The sequence below is a fragment of the Salvelinus alpinus genome, chromosome 2 (genome assembly GCF_045679555.1).
Source record: "Salvelinus alpinus chromosome 2, SLU_Salpinus.1, whole genome shotgun sequence".
Lineage (NCBI taxonomy): Eukaryota > Metazoa > Chordata > Actinopteri > Salmoniformes > Salmonidae > Salvelinus > Salvelinus alpinus.
The window spans coordinates 50863686-50884737 of record NC_092087.1 but is presented as its reverse complement, the minus strand read 5'-3'; the positions used below and the strand labels follow the sequence as shown (position 1 = coordinate 50884737).

The 21052-nt window shown below is 41.3% G+C and overlaps 1 protein-coding gene across 1 annotated transcript; it reads right to left on the bottom strand.

Annotated features, from left to right (window-relative positions):
• Window positions 1-596: 596 nt before the first annotated feature.
• Window positions 597-20901, bottom strand: LOC139543079 (interferon-induced protein 44-like). The gene is made up of 9 exons (XM_071349230.1): window positions 20887-20901; window positions 16695-16753; window positions 16365-16398; window positions 15664-15868; window positions 12130-12279; window positions 11875-12046; window positions 11614-11714; window positions 4533-10946; window positions 597-3502 (listed from the first exon to the last, which is right to left on the bottom strand). The coding sequence occupies exons 2-8, from the start codon at window positions 16741-16743 to the stop codon at window positions 10764-10766; spliced, it is 894 nt and encodes a 297-aa protein (XP_071205331.1). The 5' UTR covers window positions 16744-16753; window positions 20887-20901; the 3' UTR covers window positions 597-3502; window positions 4533-10763.
• Window positions 20902-21052: the final 151 nt, after the last annotated feature.

Genomic DNA, 21052 nt, shown 5'->3' with positions numbered 1-21052 from the left:
ACTATTTAGCCGTCTTGTGGATAGATGCTGTCACGAATCCTGTTGGGTCGAGACTCGATGCTCCGGTACCACTTGCCAGGTCTCTGACCTCCTCCCTGTAGGCTGTCTCATAGCCGTCGGTGATCAGGCCTACCACCGTTGTCATCAGCAAACTTGATGATGGTGTTGATGTCATGCGTGGCCACGCAGTCGTGGGTGAACAGAGAGTACAGGAGGGGACTAAGCACACACTCCTGAGGGACCACTGTGTTGAGGGTTAGCGTGCGGAAGGTGTTGTTGCCTACTCTCACCACCTGGGGGTGGCCCGTCAGGAAGTCCAGGATCCTGTTGCAGAGGGAAGTGTTCAGTCCAAGGGTCCCAAACTTGGTGATGAGCTTGGAGTGGACTATGGTGTTCAACGCTGAGCTGTAGTCATTGAACAGCATTCTCACATAGCTATTCCTCTCAGGTGGGAGAGAGCAGTGTGAAGTGCAATTGAGATTGTGTCATCTGTGGATCTGTTGGGGTGGTATGTGAATTGGAGTGGGTCTAGGGTGTCTGGGATGATGGTATTGTTAGGTTCTAAGTAACAGGGTAAAAACTGACAGACAACTATGAAAAGCTCAAAACAAGTTTATTCACCGAAAGGGTCAGACAGCTGAACAGACAAAGACATGTTCACACAAGCACTGGTATTTAACCTTTCCTCCTATGCTGAGTCTCCTCCTTACACGTCTGAACAGCCAATACACCTCTGTTGCTAGACAGAACTTTAGTGATATCTGTTCTTCCTCACTACATCTGACCTGACCTCGGCCCAAATTTCTCACTCCTCCCCAACTCACGACTGTCCTGTTGACTTGTACCAGACTGTGGCCCTTCTCCTTTCCATAGGCTCCCTGATATCTAACAATACAATTTTCTGACAGGATGTAAACATTCTACATTCCCCACTCTCCCTCTGTAACGTTCGTCTTCCTCCTCGTCTGAGGAGGAGCAAGGATCGGACCAAAGCGCAGCGTGGTTTGAATACATACTATCGTTTATTAAACGAAGACGAAAAAACACTTGAACAAACTACAAAACAATAAACGACGTGAACAGACCTGAACTTGAGAACATATAAAACATGAACGCACGAACAGGAACAAACGAACGAACGAAACAGTACCGTGTGGCGAACAAACACAGACACAGCAACAATCACCCACAAACAAACAGTGAGAACAGCCTACCTTAATATGGTTCTCAATCAGAGGAAACGTAAAACACCTGCCCCTGATTGAGAACCATATCAGGCTAATACAATGAACCCAACATAGAAACACATAACATAGAATGCCCACCCAGCTCACGTCCTGACCAACTAAACAAGGCTAAACAAAGGAAATAAGGTCAGGAACGTGACACCCTCAGTAACATGAATAAGGATATTTCCTATTTTCAAGTTTAGAAGTGAGAACCCATCAGTATTGATTTGTGACATGACCAGCCTTTAAAAGCACTTCATGATTACAGATGCGAGTACTATGGGACGAGAGTCATTTAAAAGCAGGTTACATTGGAGCTCTTGGGAACAGGGACAATGGTAGTCTTGAAAACTTGAATTATACAACTAGACTCAGCACCGGATTAACAACCCCAGTCGGGGGAAGACAAGGTCTGAATTTACTACAATTTAGAAATGTTGTTGAGCCTCAGCAGTTTTTTCTCTTGTTATGTCAGTCACTGACAGTCACTCAATTAGCCATGTCAGCTAAAAAAAATTAGATTGTAAAGTTAATCTAGCCAGCTTTCTAAACGTGTAGTAATCATGGCTGAATACCGACTGGGAATGCAGGGCATGTGCCCAGGGGCCTGTGAGGGCATTTTCTGTTAAACCTTACTAATGCTTGTGTACTAAAATATCCTTCTTTAAGCCTAGGCATTGGGCTTAAGATTGTTAAAGAAACTAAATAAGTGTGTGTGTGGTAGTATAGGCCTGTTCTAACTGTTGTGTGTGTGTGTGTGTGTGTGTGTATGTGGTATGACCCCATGATGTCTGGGCGCTCAGCCAAGAGCTGATAGAAACTAACTAGTTCCTCTTAGCTTAACTGGAGACAGAGCAAAGTGTTATATCCTGCACACCAGGATATTGTTGTTCTGTGTGGAGCCTGTTTCTGGGCGAAAGGTTCATGCTTGTGTGTATGTGTGTAGGGGTAGGACCATACATCATCTGGGCCGACAGTCAAAGGTGCTTGCTTGCCCAACTTGGGGGAACCGTTGAGCTACTGTTAGAGGAAGTATGTCTGACTTCCTGTCACTTTGGCACCTATTGTCCTCCCTCAGTTGCGACAGAATGAGACAACCTTTTCATTATAGCCTGTACCCCGTAACCCAGTTGCGTTTCTCCCCACATACACATACATAAGGTCACGTGTTTTGCTGATGCTTGTATAAGACAGCTTGACTATGTAAGGCTTCCGTACTCTTTGTGCGTGGGCTCTCACTCCATTCACTTGTGTGTGGTGTGACCAGCTCCCTTATTGCAATTAGTTTATTAATAAAAGTAATACCATGATTGATTGTTGACCTTGCCTCTCCTCATTATTAATTAAAGGTAGAATTTCCACCACAGCCTCGGATATCCAGGGGGCCCCCATTGATTTTGTTAGTCACTCATATCATTAACATGGCATCATAGCAAAATGTGTAGAATTGCAGAAAATTAGCTTTAAAACTGAAGAGAAAAAAAATATCCGCCCTTTGGCAAAATGTGTCGAATTACAGAACACTTGCTTTAAAACTGCAGGGTTTTCTCTCAGCCCCATGGCAAAGTGTGTAGAATTGCAAAAATGTACTTTAAAATGTACCTTTTTATCCCCAACATCAAGAGGGGGGCCACTAAAGTGTTTTACCCGCAAGGTGGGGGGCAAAAGGATAGGACTGGCCTTGAATCAATTACCCTACCAAGGTAGGTCCCCCCAGTTACCCAAATGTGCACCCTACCTCCTCTCCTACTCCCCCCATCTAATGATTATCAAAGTGGCAGTAGGCTACAGACCAGACCACAGGCTGCTGTGGTTGGCGGCTGCAGTAATAAAATATATATATATACACAGTACCAGTCAGAAGTTGACACACCTACTCATTCAAGGGTTTTTCTTTATTTTACTATTTTCTACGTTGTAGAATAATAGTGAAGACATCAAAACAATGAAATAACACATATGGAATCATGTAGTAACCAAAAAAGTGTTAAACAAATCAAAATATATTTAAGATTCTATATCATGTTTCAGGGAAGACCCAGATGCAGACAGTGTCGAAGTAACAAAAGTGTATTACTAGTACAGGGGCAGTCAAAACAACAGGTCAAGGGCAGGCAGAGGTCAGTAATCCAGATAGGGTGCAAAAGGTCCAGAACGACAGGCAGTCTCAGGGTCAGAGCAGGCAGGGGTCAAAAATCCAGTGTGGCGTGGCAAGGTACAGAACGGCAGGGAAGATCAGGGTAGGCAGAATGGTCAAAACTAGAAAACAGAAACTAGAACAGACAGGAGCAAGTTGAAAATGGTGGTAGGTTTCACGAAACAAAACAAACTGGCAACAGACAACACAGAAATAAATACACTGGGAATAATGGGGAAGATTTGCGACACCTTGAGGGGGGTGGAGACAAGCACAAAGACAGGTGAAACAGATCAGGGTGTGACACTTCTCCTTGATGACAGCTTTGCACCCTCTTGGCATTCTCTCAACCAGCTCATGAGGTAGTCATCTGGAATGCATTTCAATTAACAGGTGTGCCTTGTTAAAAGTTAATTAATGGAATTTTTTTCCTTCTTAACTTCTCTGGGATATGTGGGACGCTAACGTCCCACTTGGCCAAAAGCCAGTAAAAATGCAGAGCGACAAATTCAAATAAATTACTATAAAAATCTAACTTTCATGAAATCACACATGAAAGACACCAAATTAAAGCTACACTTGTTGTGAATCCAGCCAACATGTCTGATTTCAAAAAGGATTTACGGCGAAAGCACACCAAACAATTATGTTAGGTCAGTACATAGCCACAGAGAGCAAAAAAACACTTCTAAAGGACACCAATAAGAAGAGGACACTTGCTTGGGCCAAGAAATACGAGCAATGGGCATTAGACCGGTGGCAATCTGTCCATTGGTCTGATGAGTCCAATTTGGGATTTTTAGTGTCTTTGTGAGACGCTGTCACGACTTCCGCTGAAGTCGGTCCCTCTCCTTGTTCGGGCGGCGTTTGGCGGTCGACATCACTGGCCTTCTAGCCATCGCCGATCCACTTTTCATTTACCATTTGTTTTGTGCTTGTCTTACACACCTGGTTTCAATCCCCCAATTACTTGTTCATTATTTAACCCTCTGTTCCGTGATTGTTTGTTTGTAATACGGTCCGTTATTGTGGGCTCGTTTTATTGTGTTTGTATTTGTGTAATTTTGGTTCATGTTTTGTCTACTGATACCACATTCTCATCTACCGCTCATATACATATATAATACTGGATTAAATAATGATGTAGTAATAACTGCTTACTGTACCTCTCTCCACTGATCTCCACAGTGACCTGCTCAAAGGGTTCCAGGACTCTGCACACCTCCTCCACCACCTCCCATTCCTCTTGGGTCAGAGCATCAACAGGTGCATTAACAATGGCCAGGGTAGAGATGATGGCATCCTTTGACTCAAAAAAATGCTTAAACATATAAAATGTTGAATTCCACCTTGTAGTGCAGTCTTGTTTAGGCCTCAGCTCAGGCATCCCCATCTGGCGTTGTGTAGACTTTAGTTTTTTAGCACCTACTGTGCTCCTGTGGAAGTATTCCACAGCTGCTTTCACTTTGTCCACTGTGGGATTCATCACCTTCAGAGCATCTCTTACAATCAGGTTGATTGTGTGGGCAAGATATGGATTATGGGTCCATTTAAAAATGTTCATGGCTTTGGTTATGTTAGCTGCATTGTCGCTAACACAACAGACCATTTTTCCATCTACTTGCCATTCTCTGGCCACTCTCAACAGTTCCTCTGCCAAGTTCTCTGAGGTGTGTCTGTCGCTGAACTCAAAGCAGTCCAAAAGACAGCTAGACATCGAAAAATCTTCAATGAAGGGACATGTAACCGACATGTAAGAAGTGGTTACCCTTGATGTCCAGCAGTCAGTGGTAAGGCAAACTGCAGTAGCTTTTTGGACTCTTTCCCGCACTGAAGCCTGTGTGCTCTCATACAGTTGTGGAATAAGTGATTTTGAAAGGGTTTTTCTGCTTGGAATTGTGTACATTGGATTTAGACTATTGCTATAATTTCTAAAACCTCTGTTCTACACGATCGAAAATGGCTGGAAATTGGTGGCAATCATTTTAGCCAATGCAATGTAAATTTGGCCTTGTTTTGCTAAAGACATAGACTTTGGCATAAACTGGTCCATAGAAGACTGTGTTGCAGTGGGTAGCGGAGTAGGCCTACTTGACTGAGTGGATACATCTCCACGTGAGGAGGTGCTGGCTCCACCACTACCACTAGCAGGCCCACTAGTTTCTCGACGTTCCGCTACAGCTAGCTTCACAGTTGGGTCCACAGTTCGCATATGCCGGTGTAGGTTGTGCGTAGAACCGGCTTTATATGACATTTTATTTTGGCAAATTCTACACTGTGCTCTAACATTGTCTACATTACTAAAATGCATCCAAATGATAACTGTGCTTCTGACTCATTTTCCAGCTGATGTTTTCACAGCTGTCCTTCCTCTCTCTCCTCGGCTGCTAAGTGTGTAACTGTGAATGAGTTGGCTCGGCCCTCCCTCACGCATCTTTGCTTCATTGGTTGACACTGCGTGTCTGATTGACAGTAACAACAGGTGAGGCTGTTAGTCTAAGCTGACAGTCAGAACGAATGTGTGTGCGATTGAGCATTTAGGCCTGTATTATTATATTTATTTTTTCGTTCTTTGATTAGTTAATTCTATTAATTTAAATCTTTTGATTATTCATATCTTAATTTTGTAATGTTTTTAAAAATAGATTAGGCTCTTCTGATATGCGAGCCGGCTCCCAATGTTCACCTACAAGAGCCGGCTCTTAGAGCCGAATGTTTCTGGAGTGAATTTACATAACATGAGAATCTGTGTTTATGTGCTGGAACAACAAGCACATCATAAGAGAACAACTGTGTATGCCTGGTGTTAACTCTGCATCTGGATGAATGCATGGTAGGCCCACCTGTCTCAGTGGCAAATGTTCTGTCTGTCAGTGGCAAATCTCAATTAGAATAATATACTATTCGTACGATCTTGTCATGTCTTGAATTCTATTTCGCTTTGGTGATCTTGAACATGGAAAAATACACTCTACCAACTGCAATTGACATTACTGTGAGATTTATAAAACGGATTTTGTTCAATTAAATAGTACACATTTGACTTATTATTAACCGTTTTAGTTAAAAATTGATAGGACCAGTGCTGTCAAAAATGTGGGTATCCTGTGTTTTCTATACATTTCCACACTATGAGGTTGAAATAATACTGTGAAATTGTGAAAATTATGATAATGCCCTTTTAGTGTAAGAGCTGTTTGAAAAGAAGGCTTGTTTTGGTGGGATGGAGTTTTGGCCAACTGTCCCGTATTAGCCGGGATGTCCCTTATATTGGGCTAAATTGGTTTGTCCCATACGGGATCTCCCTTGTCCCGTATATTCATCCAATCACAGTATAGCATAAACGCGCCAATTCCTGCAAGGTCATTTCTGTTGTTGTTCGGTCGGTTTGGCATATCAAGGAATATGGATAAACCTGCAAAAAAGAAAAGACAGTGCAGCTACAACAAACAATGGGAAGCAAATAAGACGTGTGTTAAGCCCGTCAGTGGTGACTAGACGAAAGCTTTCTGTACTTTATGCCTCAAACAAGGGAAACAGAAACGTGTTTCCAGTGTGCGTGAGATATTTCTCAGTGTCTGATGGAGTGCAGTGCAAGTCACTTGACATTTATGAAGACTGATGAAACTGAAAATAGCATACATCAACCTCTGTTCAGGTTGTGTTTGTATACGTGTCCGCATTCAGTTCCCATTATAGTCCTCAAAGTGGCAGCCACTACCTCTTCGTCCTTTTCCAGAAGTCCCGTTGCTAGCGCATAGTCCTCCCATTCACCTCTCAACGTATCCCATTTCGTGCTCCAATCCCCGCTGAGCTTCATAACGGCGGGAGGGGGAATGTTCGCTGCCATGTCTAACCGGTGCTAACAACACTGAAGCTAACTAGCAAACTCACTCTAGCTAAAGCCAATTCCGGCGAAATTTTACTCAAACAATTGTTTGGTAAACCACAACAGGTTACTCTAATTTGCGGAAAGCATGGTTAGTAATCCCTCTTCTGACACCATGTTCGAACGTTAAATGACGAGACAGAGACATTCATGCGAGTAACCAGCCTTGTTCTGTACATCATGACACTTCCGGGTATCTCAAGCACCCCGGTATAAATACATGAGTTGCAGTAATGAACATTTACCAATAGATGGCATCACTGTTCCATCTTACACCCATAACAGAACTGTCTGGAAAATCGTGAACTGGATATTAGACACATCACAGCCTATGCCGCAGATAATGCCAATGTCAACTTTGGAAAACACCACTCCGTTTACCAGTTATTGAGCAGTGCCAACATTCGCATTCTGAAAGCTAATTGCCCAGCTCACGTAGTTCATAATGCCTGCAAGCACGCCTGCGATCAGCTGTCAGTGGATATTGAGACAATTGTTTTAAAGATCTACAGCCACTTCTCAGTTTCTGCTTCCCGAAGAGAGGAACTGCGTGCATTTTTTGCCTCTGTTGACATTGAGTGGCGTGAAATTCTGCAACATGTTTGCAGTAGATGGCCCTCTCTTCATCCAGCTGTCGATCGTCTCCTGCAAAGCTGGCCAGCTCTTACTTCATACTTCAGGTCCCTTGGGGAGATCTGTCCTGTGACACTGAAGAGTATTTTTGAGTTTGAAGAAAAAACGGAAGCTGCTGAGATTTCTCTGTGCTTTTTCCACAACGTGGGGTGTGTTTTGACCAACTCATAAAAACCTGGAGGAAACAACGCTCTGCATCACAGATGTTTACGAGGAAGTCCAAAAGTCCAAAATGTAGATGCTTCAGCAGAAACAGGACAGCTTTTTTGGATACCAGACCAAGCAGCTGATGGACAAACAATTGTCAGCACAAAGGTCCAAGCAACAACAGGACTTTGAAGTTCTATGACATTGTCATGACATACATTGACAAGTGGTTTGATTTCTCACCAGAAAATGTAACGTTGAAACTGAAACCGATCGACCTCTATGAGGAGCTCTCCTTCACTGACCTGGAGCAGGTGGTGGTTGCCCTCAAAATGACAGAGACAGTCAGTATGGACCAACTCTATGACGAGTTTTGTGCTAGCCGGGAGGAAATACAGAAAGCCAGACAGGATACCACAAAATCCACCAGTGAGAAGTGGGTGGCAGTTTTCCAAAACCTAGGGAAAGCCAACTTGATCAACATGTTCAGGATTGTCTCATTTGTCCTCAGTGTGCCAGGCTCAATGCCTTTGTAGAGAGGATTTTCTCTGATGACCATTAAATGGTCAGACTCAAGAAACGGATGCAGCACAGAGCTGATCAAAAGTGAACTTCAAATATCTGTGAACTGTGACTTGTCATGTAAGGACTTCTCTCTGGCAATGCAAAAGGACAAAGGTTTGCTTGAAATAGTCAAGAGCAGCAAAAAATATCCATGTAAAAAGTAGACTTGGTGAGTCTCTTGCCCCTCTTTTCCTCTTTTGCATTTGGAATGTTTTTTTGTTTGTTGTTGCTGTAAAGGTCCAAATTGTGATTTCTTTGATCATTTATTTTGAGGTTTATTCACATAAGTTTACATGATGATTCAGTTTTAGTAAAGTTATAGACTAATTGGAATATAAAAATGTTTTGCCTTTCCAATTTAATAAGAATATACACTGTATTCATTCCCACAACACCATACCCACACCGCCGTGACACCGTGCACTGGCACGCCACCTTTTGTCCCTTATTTGGCAGTGAGAAAGTTGGAAACCCTACTGGTGACAGCCTATTTCTCTCTAAAAAATATTGGACCAATTCAAAGTGCAATGTCAAATCAAATTCAAACGTTATTTTAAATTGCATTTAAATATGTATTTGCCACAATACTCTTGCATGTTCTGATGGGACAGGAAGCTTGCCAGAAAGACGGAGACAAAGGAATTACCAGTGACGTCACCGATGGGGCTTTTTGAATCGAGATTCCCTAAAAACGCGCCATTTCGATAAAGATACGACTTACACAGCAGGTTAGGAGAATTAACATAGTAGGTTAGGGGAATTAGGTTGAGGTTAGGAAAAGGGTCATCGCTGACCGGACTGTCCGTCAATTTGTGGTGGACGGTACATCACAGGCACACAAACTGCATAGCGCTGCAAAGCTGAGAGTCTACTGCAGCCATAGGAAGTCTCATCATTCTATATCGATTTTTTTTATTTTTTAAACTCGAACACAATTTGAAGATGTGATACAAAACCACTTTGTGTTCTTCACAGTGGGATAGAGACGTCAATGAATGAGAGCAGTGCACCGATTGTCCGATTTTCAGACCACTAGTTTTATACCAAAGTATTACAGTGTATAGGTACTGTTCATGGCCCTGTTCATGGCCCTCTCATGAAGATATGTTTTATACAGCCATCCACTACACATTAACATTCAACAGGTTAACTAGCATAAGTTCATCATAATTGACGGTATTTAATCTACCTATAAACTCTGCATGCTTTTCCACGTCGTGGTGGTTGTACAACATACATACCATCCATCGCGTGACTCCAAGTGTACTTCGATATGATGGTTATTATATCAATATTTGCGCTTAAATGCGTTTCCACTACAATTGTCGCATAATCTATTTCACAGACCCCAAAAATGATCCATCCTTGTGGAGGTTATTTTGTTTTGTCGACATTGGGAAATTTTAGACAAATTTGCCGTTTCCATCAGGCCTTTCGTGAGTTTCTTTTATCCGTCAGGTAATTCATCCCCATGAAGTTGGATGGAAACCTGGTTATATATATAGAGAGAAAGATGGCGATTTTTTAACTTAAAATTTACCTGGAAATTAAGTCAACTTAAGCGGAAAAGCAAAACAAAAAAGATACAACAATAATGATGCATCAAATTAATGTTACAGCAATATTTTATTATATATATATATTATAATATTATACAATCATCCCCATGAAATGGTTGGATGGTTATAGAGAGAAAGATGGCGATGTCATAAATAAATAAATAATTAAAAAAATAATGGCTAACTTAAAATTTACCTGGAAATGAAGTCAACTTAAGCAGAAAAGCTACAAAAAAAGATACAACAATAACACATATTAATGTTACAGCAATATCAGGAAAACAAAGTATGGTTTAAGATCAGTTTCAGTCATCTGAAGAATTCGGTGAAAGATGCTAGTTTATCTAACACAATTGTACACTGTTGGGTGTTAATGTTAAAAAGTAGCATATATGCACAGCAATGTTCAGTTTATTTTAAAGTATTTCTTGTCACACGAAATGCATACTCACTCAAAATACATTTCTCCCAGAGCCGCAGATAACCCATTTAGGCCTCTACATGGAAGTAAAATGATACGACCACAATGTAAAAAATATAGAAATAAGGAACTTCATTCCAATCTTAAACTGCAGGGCTCACTAACTAATCTCTTAATACTCATTCTATTTTTGATTTGCATGTTGTTGGAGGTTCCAGAGGTAGTCGTTGGCGAAGTTCATAATCTGAGTCATGGCGTTCAGTATCAGGATGTCCATGTCATTATCCAGCATCCCCTCCTCGTGGTAGTTCTTCACCGGCAGGATGAAGTTCATGGGAAGGCCTAGCTCATTACTGCAGAGCTGCATCTGAAAAACGTTGGAGACAAAAAGGGCAGGATAAATTTTTCTTGAGTGATGATCATTGAATCATGTCAGCACACCCAAGATATAATGGCTGACTACATCGCAGACATTGCATTGCGTCAACCAATGGTTGCGTGCCACATCATCATGTCAAGGCTTTGGGTAACTGGTGAAAAGGAGTCAGGCGCAGGAGAGTTGAGATGCGTGGACAAGGTATTAAATACACGAAAAAACACCAGTATAGAAACAATACAACGGTGCGTGAAATATACCGCTACCACGAATAAACGGGCGTGAATACAAAACCCGGCAACAAAATACCAGCCGTCAGATACAGCCATCAACATAGAACAAACACGCACACAAACATGGGGGAAACCAGAGGGTTAAATAATAAACATGTAATGGGGAATTGAAACCAGGTGTGTAAACACCAAAGACAAAACAAATGGAAAATGAAAAGTGGATCGGTGATGGCTAGAAGGCCGGTAACGTCGACCGCCTATCGCCGCTCGGACAAGGAGAGGGACTGACTCCGGCGGAAGTCGTGACACATCAACTGTGCAGTTGGGCATCAGATTGCCTCATCATATTATGTGGTTAGCTGACATGTTAAAACACTTGTCCAGGCAATGTGAAATTTGATCAGGTCTGAGGTCATGTGATTTACCTTCTCTTTGATTGCCTTGCTGTAGAAGATTCTCTTCACATCCTTGTTCACCAGCTCACAAGCCTTGTCTGGCATGGTCATGACAACAACTTGAGGGATTTCTGCCGTAGAAATGAATATTTAATGAATTGAAGGACTAGCATAAGTAACACTGTATAATGTAATAGGTAAAAGTCAAGAGCTGCAGCTGAAAGGTGACAACTGATCGCCAGCCATAGTTGTAGTTACCATTGAGAAACAGAGTTTAAAGAGCGTACTTACTCAGTCTGCTGGCTTCTGCCCTGATGTTCTTCATCTTGTCTATGACCTCCTTTGACATGATAGAGAGTTTGTCCGCTGACACAATACTCACCAGGCAGTGAGTTTTGTCACTTAAGCTGGGATTCTGAATGAATTCCTTTTTTTGGTCCGATAATGGGTGGAAAGGATTGAACTGGCCAAGAAAATATAAGATTTATTAGTGTGTGTGTGTGTGTGCGTGCGTGTGTGTGTGTGCGTGTTTGACTTTTGCATTACCTCATAGCCCTCTGGTAGATGGCCCTTCAGAGCATTGATGATGTCATCAGGGTGCAACCCATTTTTTTGTGTTTCCAGACCCATGACATCATTGAATGCAAAGGGAAGACGTTTTTCTCCTGAACGGCCTTGAATGTAGTGTGTGTCATACTGAAAATACATTTTTTATTTATTAACATGTATCTTTTTTTTCTATGGAAAAGATAAATACCCTCACACACATGAAACATACCAAACTGAGGCACAGAATCAACAAATATATACACTGAGTGTACAAAACATTAGGAACACCTGATCTTTCACCTGAACTCTACCTACAGTACATGTACATAATACCTCGACTAACTGGTGCCCCCACACATTGACTCTGTATTGGTACCCCCTGTTAATAGCCTCGCTATTGTTATCTTACTGCTGCTCTTTAATTATTTGTTACTTTTATTTGTAATTTTTTCCTTATCTATTTTTTCCCTTAACACTTATTTTTTTCTAAACTGCATTGTTGGTTAAGGGCTTGTAAGTAAGCATTTCACTGTAAGGTGAAACAACACCTGTTGTATTCGGCGCATGTGACAAATAAAATGTGATTTGATCTTTCCATGACAGACTGACCAGGTGAAAGCTATGATCCCTTGTTGATGTCACTTGTTAAATCCACTTCAATCAGTGTAGATGAAGGGGAGGAGACAGGTTAAAGAATATTTTTAAGCCTTGAGACAATTGAGACATGGATTGTGTATGTGTGCCATTCAAAGGGTGAATGGGCAAGACAAAATATTTTAAGTACCTTTAAACGGGTTCTGGTAGTAGGTACCAGGCGCACAGGTTTGTGTCAAAAACTGCAACGCTGCTGGGTTTTTCACGCTCAACAATTTCCCTTGTGTATCAAGAATGGTCCATCATCCAAAGGACATCCAGCCATCTTAACACATCTGTGGGAAGCATTGGAGTCAACATGGGCCAGCGTCCCTGTGCAACGCTTTCGACACCTTGTTGAAAATACCCTGACGAATGAAGGCTGTTTTGAGGGCAAAAGGGGGTGCAACTCAATAGTAGAAAGCTGTTCCTAGTGTGTGTGTGTATACAGTACCAGTCAAAAGTTTGGACACACCTACTCATTCAAGGGTTTTTCTTTATTTATTCTACATTGTAGAATAATAGTGAAGACATCAAAACTATGAAATAACACATGGAATCATGTAGTAACCAAAAAAAGTGTTCAACAAATCAAAATATTTTATATTTGAGATTCTTCAAAATAGCTACCCTTTGCCTTGATGACAGCTTTGCACACGCTTGGCATTCTCTCAACCAGCTTCAACTGGAATGCTTTTCCAACACTCTTGAAGGAGTTCCCACATATGCTGAGCACTTGTTGGCAGCTTTTCCTTAACTCTGTGGTCTAACTCATTCCAAACCATCTCAATTGGGTTGAGGCTGGTTGATTGTGGAGGCCAGGTCATCTGATTCAGCAGTCAATCACTCTCCTTGGTCCTTACACAGCTTGGAGGTGTGTAGTAGTAGTCCTTACACAGCTTGGAGGTGTGTTTTGGGTCATTGTCCTGTTGGAAAAACAAATGATAGTCCCACTAAGCGCAAACCAGATGGGATGGCGTAGTGCTGCAGAATGTTGTGGTAGCCATGCTGGTTAAGTGTGCCTTGAATTCTAAATGAATCAGCAAAGCACCCCCACACCTCCACACCTCCTCCTCCATGCTTCACGGTGAGAACCACACATGTGGTAATCATCCGTTCACCTACTCTGCGTCTCACAAAGACACGGCGGTTGGAACAAAAGATCTAAAATTGACCAAAATACAGATTTCCACCGGTCTAATGTCCATTGCTCCTGTTTCTTGGTCCAAACAAGTCCCTTCTTGGTGTCCTTTAGTAGTGGTTTCTTTGCCACAATTCGACCATGAAGGCCTGATTCACGCAGTCTCCTCTGAACAGTTGATGTTGAGATGTGTCTGTTACTTGGATTTTGTGAAGCATTTATTTGGGCTGCAATCTGAGGTGCAGTTAACTCAAATGAAGCAGAAGTAATTCTGGATCTTCCTTTTCTGTGGCGGTCCTCATGAGAGACAGTTTCATCATAGCACTTGATGGTTTTTGCGACTGCACTTGAAGAAACTTTCAAAGTTCTTGAAATGTTCTGGATTGACTGACCTTCATGTCTTAAAGTAATGATGCACTGTCGTTTCTGTTTGCTTATTTGAGCTGTTCTTGCCATAATATGAACTTGGTCTTTTACCAAATAAGGCTATCATTTGAATATCAACCCTACCTTGTCACAACCCAATTGATTAGCTCAAACGCATTAAGAAGGAAATAAATTCTACACATTAACTTTTAACAAGGCACACCTGTTAATTGAAATGCATTCCAGGTGACTACCTCATGAAGCTGGTTGAGAGTATGCTGTCATCAAAGATAGGGTGACTACTTTGAAGAATCTCAAATATAAAATATATTTTGATTTGTTGAACACTTTTTGGTTACTACATGATTCCATGTGTTATTTCATATTTTTGATGTCTTCACCATTATTCTAAAATGTAGAAAATAATAAAAATAAAGAAAAACCCTTGAATGAGTAGGTGTATCCAAACTTTTGACTGGTACTATAAGTTCAGACCCTTTACTCAGACCCTTTATATGAAATAGATTTAGGGCACAATACCCCGAAATGTGCATAAAGTAAAAATGCAAGACCAACGTTTCAGTTTTTAACTCAAAGTATATAACTAAGCAGTAGAATACATATTATAAACTGGGTGGTTCGAGCTCTGAATGCTGATTGGCTGACAGCCGTGGTATATCAGACCGTATACCATGGGTATGACAAAATATTTATTTTTACTGTTCTAATTATGTTGGTAACCAGTTTATAATAGTAATAAGGCACCTCAGGGGTTTGTGATAATAGGCCAATATACCACGGCTAAGGGCTGCGTCCAGGCACTCCGTGATGCGTCGTGCCTAAGAACAGCACTTAGCCGTGGTATATTGGTCATATACCACACCTCCTCGGGCCTTATTGCTTAAATATAACATTTCTACTGTGTACATTTCTACTTTGTATTCTACTGTGTAGTTACATGCTTTGCGTTTATCTAGTCTTGATTATGTGATGTAATCAACTCATTTATATTTTCTTTATAGACAGATTTGTGTGCTTTCATTTGTCTTGTCCCTTTTCTTTATGCACCTTTTCACATAAAAATATGTAAATTATATTACATTTGTGCATCTGAGTCTCCATTTTTGTTTTTTATTAGAAGTTTCCAACAGTCTGAGTATATTTATTATTTCCATGGTCCTACTTTTGCAAACCTACACCCCTGTAATTGACTACGTTTTGCAGTTAAATTAGCACAGACAACCTCTCTTTGTTCCTGTAAGTCCCTCTTCAAGTCTCTGCCTGTTTGTAGCTCATGAAATACTGTGTCTTAGTGTACCAGGATATATTAGGTAGCCATATCCCATGCCTGCATTGTGTCTGTGTTAAATGTATTAGGCACTGCAGCTTACTGTCATGGTGAAGCTTGTGCCAGTGGTAGAAGCTACCAGGGCACTACTTGTTATCCGATTTTGGAAGACATTGTTGACTGAGTTGATGAAGCTGGACTTTCCTGCACCGACTGGTCCAAATAGCAGGCATCTGAGCTGACCCACGTCAGGATCACTCAGTTTAAAGTTCCTCAGTTCATCCACCATGTGGTCTCTCTCTCCTTTACTGTGAGAGACAATGAAGAGTACCTGTTACTTCTTGTTTTGTTTACCTGGCCACTGTTTCCAAATGCTAACCTTTTAGCATTTGTGGCACAGATTCAATGTAAATCAATGGTACCGATTGTTTTTGCATGATTCATGTCCTAATCATCCTAAAGTATTTCAAATTGATTGTGTAGCTCAATTAAGTTACTTATAGGTGATTGACATGAAGCGTGGAAAATGCTAATTTCGGTACCATTAACTTGCAATGGATTTGTGCCACAAATGCTAAACATTTAGGATTTTGAAACAGTGGCCATAGACTGCTTATAATTATGTACAGGGATATTGTATCAAGATAACACCAGGACTAATTTAAGATGGTGGGAAAACTGATATCAGCAATTTAGTATAGCACACCATTCACACAACCCTTGATAGTGATTGTAATTATAACCTAAATGTTTGTTTTACTTTCTCTTTCATCCTCCATATTGGTCAGTCAGTACAGTACTTACCTCCAACATGTTTTCCTCCATTGTTGGTCAAATTCTGTGTGAACACATGGAACACATTTTGATTAAATTAGTTCATTATTGTTTTCCACATTCCAACATCTCTTATTTTCAAAAGAATTTGAAGATTGAGTACAATGACATCATTAATGAGAGTAGGCTACAGTCAATGATACAGGGTATGTACTATATATGTAAAGCCTTGGGGCTGTGGTAAAAACAAGTAAAAAGAATTGGGACCGATGCACTGTGCTTGAACCGAATTTGCACTCACACCTGATATTCACTATCAGTGGTTGACTGTATTTTACAGATATGTCATCTCTCTCTTACCCTTCTTTGGGGAGGGGGGTGGTGCTGGTGTTGATGCTGTTCCGCCCATGTTTGCTTTTCTGAGAGGGAATGTAACAGGGTTGGGGTCAATTCCAATTTCAATAGAAATTCCAATATAATTATTGAATTCACTGATGGAAGGGGAGAATTTATATTGAATTAAATTTCAAATATCTTTCAAGTTATTGAATTTGAATTAGACTGCATGCACTTTCTTTATTGGAATTTAATCGGAATTGTAAAACATTTAATCTGGAATTGAATTAAATTGGAATTCAGTATTATTACATTTCCCAGTTAATGCAATGTATCAAACATTGACTGCAGGATTTGTATTTCTATAGTTCCAGTATAGTTAGGCTGTCTGAACAGTCACATGATCAATCTGAAAGCCTGAGGGAATTGAATTTGAATTTGTGGAATTGTTGTGACCTAATATTGATTTGGGAATTGATTTCTTGGAATTTACCTAACATTGGAATGGAGAATAATTTAGTTATCTAAATTCAAAGACTGACATGGAATTATAATTGAATTAAATCGAAATTACAGATATAATTAAATTATTTCTAATTGAATTTGTGGAATTAGAGGCCCAGTGCAGTTAAAAATGTGATTTCCCCACACTTTATTGTTGGAATACTGTGAAATTGATGATAATGTCCTTTTAGTGTAAGAGCTGTTTTAAAAGGCCGCTTGAAACTTCAGCCTGTTTTGGTGGGATGGAGTGTTGGCCTCCCTGGTGACATCCCCAGGTGGTAAATTAGTTAGTAGACCAATAAGAAAGAGCGTTCCAAACCTCTCTGCCAATAACAGATAGTTTTCACCTCCCCACTAAGACCACTGCCAGACAGTCCTATCAACATTTTTGCTTGAGAAATTGCTCTCTGCTAAGAAGCTATTTGTGTTAGTTTTTAACCATTTTAATTGAAAACAATCACAGAAAGGTACTTAATTGTTAGCCAAAAATTATTTGATAGTGAAATAAAACCGTCTGCATTGGACCTTTTAACTCAACCCTGGAACAAAAAAATACTATTTGGGTTGAATAGTATGTCATGTCTGCACTGAAGCTATTAGGGCTGGGTGGATACCAGTATTACAATATTTTTTCCATGGCAAAAATGAAAATACGAAGCAGACCTTTGGTCCTTTAAATACCTGCTGTTTGTAAGATAGTGTGCTATAGCTTGAAAAGTAAATACATGTGACTCTGAATGGCAACATAATGATGTTTGTTTCCAACATTAGGGTTGTTTTCCTAAAGAAGTTTAATCCACTTCATGTTTTGTTTCCTTGCCACGATACTAAGGAATATTGTGATATTGGTATCGTCACGGCCCTAGTAGCTACACTACATGGCCAGATGTATGTGGACACCCCTTCAAATTAGTGGATTCAGCTATTTCAGCCATACCCATTGCTGACAGGTGTATAAAATTGAGCACACAGCCATGCAATCTCCATAGACAAACATTGGCAGTAGAATGGCCCATACTGAAGAGATCAGTGACTTTCAACGTGGCACCATCATAGGATTCCCCCTTTCCAACAAGTCAGTTCGTAACATTTTTGCACTGTAGAGATGCCCTGGGCAACTGCGAGTGCTGTTATTGGGAAGTGGAAATGTCTAGGAGCCCACACACTCTCACAGAACAGGAACAAGAGTGCTGAAGCGTGTAAAAATTCTCTGTCCTCAGTTGCAACGCTCACTACCGAGTCCCAAACTGCCTCTGGAAGCAACATCAGCACAAAAACTGTTTGTCGGGACCTTCATTAAATGGTTTTCCATGGCCGAGCAGCCGCGCACAAGCCTAAGATCACCATGCGCAATGCCAAGCGTTGGCTGGAGCAGTGGAAACACATTCTCTGGAGTGATAAATCACCCTTCACCATCTAGCAGTCCGACGGACTAATCTGGGTTTGGCGGATGCCAGGAGAACGCTACTTGCCCCAATGCATAGTGCCAACTGTAAAGTTTGGTGAGGGAGGAATAATGGTCTGGGGCTGTTTTTCATGGTTCGGGCTAGGCCCTTTAGTTCCAGTGAAGGGAAATCTTAACGCTACAGCATAAAATTACCTTTTAGATGATTCTGTGCTTCCAGCTTTGTGGCAACAGTTTGAGGAAGGCATTTTCCTCTTTCAGCATGACAATGCCCCCATGCACAAAGCGAGGCCCATACAGAAATGGGTTATTGAGATTGGTGTATAAGAACTTGACTTGCCTGCACAGAGCACTGACCTCAACCCCATCGAACACCTTTGGGATGAATTGGAACGCCAACGGCAAGCCAGTCCTAATCGCCCAACATCAGTGCCCAACCTCACTAATGCTCTTGTGGCTGAATTGAAGCAAGTCCCTGCAGCAATGTTTCAACATCTAGTGAAAAACCTTCCCAGAAGAATGGAGGCTGTTAAAGCAGCAAATGGGTACGCCATATTATTGCCCATGATTTGGAATGAAATGTTTGACAAGTACAGTGAGGGAAAAAAGTATTTGATCCCCTGCTGATTTTGTACGTTTGCCCACTGACAAAGAAATTATCAGTCTGTAATTTTAATGGTAGGTTTATTTGAACAGTGAGAGACAGAATATCAACAAAAAAATCCAGAAAAACGCATGTCAAAAATTTTATAAATTGATTTGCATTTTAATGAGGGAAATAAGTATTTGACCCCTCTGCAAAACATGACTTAGTACTTGGTGGCAAAACCCTTGTTGGCAATCACAGAGGTCAGATGTTTCTTGTAGTTGGCCACCAGGTTTGCACACATCTCAGGAGAGATTTTGTCCCACTCCTCTTTGCAGATCTTCTTCAAGTCATTAAGGTTTCGAGACTGACGTTTGGCAACTCGAACCTTCAGCTCCCTCCACAGATTTTCTATGGGATTAAGGTCTGGAGACTGGCTAGGCCACTCCAGGACCTTAATGTGCTTTTTCTTGAGCCACTCCTTTGTTGCCTTGGCCGTGTGTTTTGGGTCATTGTCATGCTGGAATACCCATCCACGACCCATTTTCAATACCCTGGCTGAGGGAAGGAGGTTTTCACCCAAGATTTGACGGTACATGGCCCCGTCCATCGTCCCTTTGATGCGGTGAAGTTGTCCTGTCCCCTTAGCAGAAAAACACCCCCAAAGCATAATGTTTCCACCGCCATGTTTGACGGTGGGGATGGTTTCTTGGGGTCATAGGCAGCATTCCTCCTCCTCCAAACAAGGCAAGTTGAGTTGATGCCAAAGAACTCCATTTTGGTCTCATCTGACCACAACACGTTCACCCAGTTGTCCTCTGAATCATTCAGATGTTCATTGGCAAACTTCAGACGGGCATGTATATGTGCTTTCTTGAGCAGGGGGACCTTGCGGGCGCTGCAGGATTTCAGTCCTTCACGGCGTAGTGTGTTACCAATTGTTTTCTTGGTGACTATGGTCCCAGCTGCCTTGAGATCATTGACAAGATCCTCCTGTGTAGTTCTGGGCTGATTCCTCACCATTCTCATGATCATTGCAACTCCACGAGGTGAGATCTTGCATGGAGCCCTAGGCCAAGGGAGTTTGACAGTTCTTTTGTGTTTCTTCCATTTGCGAATAATCGCAACAACTGTTGTCACCTTCTCACCAAGCTGCTTGGCAATGGTCTTGTAGCCCATTCCAGCCTTGTGTAGATCTACAATCTTGTCCCTGACATCCTTGGAGAGCTCTTTGGTCTTGGCCATGGTGGAGAGTTTGGAATCTGATTGATTGATTGCTTCTGTGGACAGGTGTCTTTTATACAGGTAAGAAACTGAGATTAGGAGCACTCCCTTTAAGAGTGTGCTCCTAATCTCAGCTCGTTACCTGTATGAAAGACACCTGGGAGCCAGAAATCTTTCTGATTGAGAGGGGGTCAAATACTTATTTCCCTCATTAAAATGCAAATCAATTTATAACGTTTTTGACATGCGTTTTTCTGGATTTTTTTGTTGTTATTCTGTCTCTCACTGTTCAAATAAACCTACCATTAAAATTATAGACTGATCATTTCTTTGTCAGTGGGCAAACGTACAAAATCAGCAGGGGATCAAATACTTTTTTCCCTCACTGTAGGTGTCCACGTACTCAAGGATCGGAAACTGTTGCAAATTATGTTAAATGCAGTAATACAATCAGTACATGTACAACATAAGTGGAACTATCATTTAACTGCACTCACATTTTTAAAACTTCTTTTGCAGATCTACAATGAGAAAAGAAGGCAGTTCAGCCTGGTAAAGAATTCTCCTTATGAGATGGTGGAGAAGGGAGCGTCAGACATCGAGAAGCTACTGGTCAAGATATGCAAAGCACTTGATGTAAGTCAGCAATTTGACTTTATTTAT

Excerpts from the sequence above, each read along its gene's own strand:
- LOC139543079 (XM_071349230.1), bottom strand. The coding sequence starts at position 16,743 with ATGGGCGGAACAGCATCAACACCAGCACCACCCCCCTCCCCAAAGAAG. Across the intron at positions 15,869-16,364 it reads TGGAGGAAAACATGTTGGAG|TAAAGGAGAGAGAGACCACA; the intron begins GTAAGTACTGTA and ends TGTCTCTCACAG. Across the intron at positions 12,047-12,129 it reads ATCTACCAGAGGGCTATGAG|TTCAATCCTTTCCACCCATT; the intron begins GTAATGCAAAAG and ends TTTCTTGGCCAG.